Here is a 2500-nt window from a genome sequence, read left to right on the forward strand (position 1 = left end):
ATCATTGTTATTATCATTATCTTAATCATCATCATTGTTGTTATAATTATCACTATCATGAACATTATGGTAATTATTATTATTATTATTATCATTGTTGTTGTTATCATCATCATTATCATTATCAATGAAGTCATTATCACTATTATCATTATTATGGATATCATTATCATTATCGTCATTATTATTATTGTCATTGTTACCATTATTATCATTATCATTATTGACACTATATTCATTAATACTATTGTCATCATCATTATTACCATCATCATTATCATGTTTTCCTTTTATAATTATCATGATTATGACGATGATTATCCTTATATTTGCAATAATCACTATGCTCATTATCAGTATTATTATCATCATTATCTTTATTATTATCATCATCATTACTATTGTTATTATTAGTACCATTAGCATCAATATCATTTTGTCATTATTGCTAACTTTATCATAATACATGATGATGATCATAATGATAATGGCAACAATGATTATGATAATACTATTGATGATGATAATCATTAACATAATTATTCTCACCATCATTTTCATTACTTTCATCAATCATTACCATTGTTGTGATTATCATAATTGTCATTATTAGTTAACTTTATGATAATAACCATCATTATTTTTAATGATTATCCATCTTTGTTAGTATATTCAATTATATATCTCCTTATTCATATGTTTGTATATATAGATTAATTAATTTTCAATCTACTATATATCTATCTGTTCTATCTATTTATCTCTAGTTCTTTCTACCCTCCTAATTTAAATATCTTTCTATCTATCTATTTATCTAGCAATTTACCCATCTACATATCTATCTATCTACTATCTGTGTTTAACTATCTATCTATCCACCCATTAGTTTACTTAATTTAGTCCCGTCTATAGGATGATATATGTAATATAATATATGTATAACCACGTGTATCTAAATTGTCAAAATGTATTATCACAATAAAAAAGGAACATGCATTTTTGGGAATACACATTATACACAGAATAATAAAGATTTTTATTATTCTCTGTCGAAGAATGAACAAAGTTTTATTTCCGATCGATAAAATTTACAGATACAGACAAGATTTTCGCCAAATAAATCGTACCATGTTTTGAGACATATTTTGCACAATCTTTTTTTTAACAATCGAGAATTTTGGCACAGAAGGACTTTTCAGTGCATCACTGACCATTTTCTTACTCACTTCGGTTCTGTGTAAGAAAATGTGAGCAATCTGAAAGTCCGGATCAGATGAGGTTAAGATGATTTCTTGATGATTCTCTATTATATTTGCATCAATAGCGTCATAATTAATGTGGGAAATAGTGTCACCAGGCCCCCTTTTACCTTATTAGGGCCTTCGATGATTTATTTCTTTAATTATCTGAGAGTTTTACGCAGGGCGATAAGAGCGTATCTCAAAAAATCGATTATTCGAAATAAGCATACAGTCTCTTTAATGTCACGCGTGTGAGTTGCTTTCATCACTGTAAGCTGAAGAGATCTTCGACACCATTATCATGAGTCTTGTCGTGAATAAATGATAGATGCATAAGAGTGAAAAAGGGTGATGTGGTGGTAAAAAAAAATGTATGATAGCTAAAAATATCAATTGTCATAGCAAAATAAATGTGTAAAAATATGAAATACTTAAAATAAAATCTTATAACAAAGATTTGTATACAGTATTTTGACATTACGCAGCTCATTCTTAAAATGAAATGCTGGCTTTGACCATAGAAGTCACGCTTTCCCTGTTCGTGAATAAAATCATGAATCAGTGAAATCCTTTGGCATCACGTGTTTCCTCCTTTCTAGTGTCACCACGTCAGCAAGGTCCTAGAGGCAGCGTTAGTGGTTGCCTGAGGAGGCGCCCCCGTTCGCCTGAGTTCGCATCCGTTGATTCACAAAGCCACTGATCTGTTCGAGGCTTTGGCCCCGCGTTTCAGGGAGAGCGAGCCCGCCCACCACCGCAACGAGGAGAGCGAAGGCGCTGTAAGTCCAGAAGGTGCCGTGGTGGCCAAGAACCAAGGTAGCGCCGGGGTAAGACTGGGAAGCGGAGAAGGCACCGATGAAGAATACGGAATAGAGGAAGGCGACTGCCGTTGCGCGAACGGAGGTGGGCAGAATCTCGCTTCGGAAGAGGCTCAAGACAGGGAAGGCAGTGCTGGCTGCGAGGGTGAAGGCGGCAACGGAGGCCAGGGGGAGCCATCGCTGGTGGCTCACGTCGTCGGAATTCTCATGGTCGTAGAAGAAGGAGCCAAGGAGAGCCATGGAAGCCGCGCAGACGAGCGTCGAGGACACCAAGAGGAATTTGCGATTGGCGCGGTCCACCACGGACAAGTAGAACAGCGTCCCGATGACTCTCACGCAACCGACGATGATGGCAGCCGCGTAGGGACTGGCCACCACCTCCGCCGCCTCGAAGATTGGCACCACGTAGGCGCTGACGACGAAGTTGCCGGTGAAATTGGATAT

General features: G+C 36.6%; 1 protein-coding gene across 1 annotated transcript in view; it reads right to left on the reverse strand.

The window, feature by feature from the left end:
- Positions 1 to 1030: 1030 nt before the first annotated feature.
- LOC122262124 (trehalose transporter 1-like protein) overlaps positions 1031 to 2500 on the reverse strand; it is a gene marked incomplete at its 5' end in the record, with an annotated part of 2382 nt that continues 912 nt past the window's right edge. The window contains one exon of the mRNA XM_043030064.2: positions 1031 to 2500. This exon is cut by the window's right edge and continues 611 nt beyond it. Coding sequence (XP_042885998.2) covers positions 1874 to 2500 — 627 coding nt within the window.

Source organism: Penaeus japonicus, unplaced genomic scaffold (genome assembly GCF_977035675.1).
Source record: "Penaeus japonicus unplaced genomic scaffold, GWHDUDI00000001_assembly GWHDUDI00000004, whole genome shotgun sequence".
NCBI classification, from domain to species: Eukaryota; Metazoa; Arthropoda; class Malacostraca; order Decapoda; family Penaeidae; genus Penaeus; species Penaeus japonicus.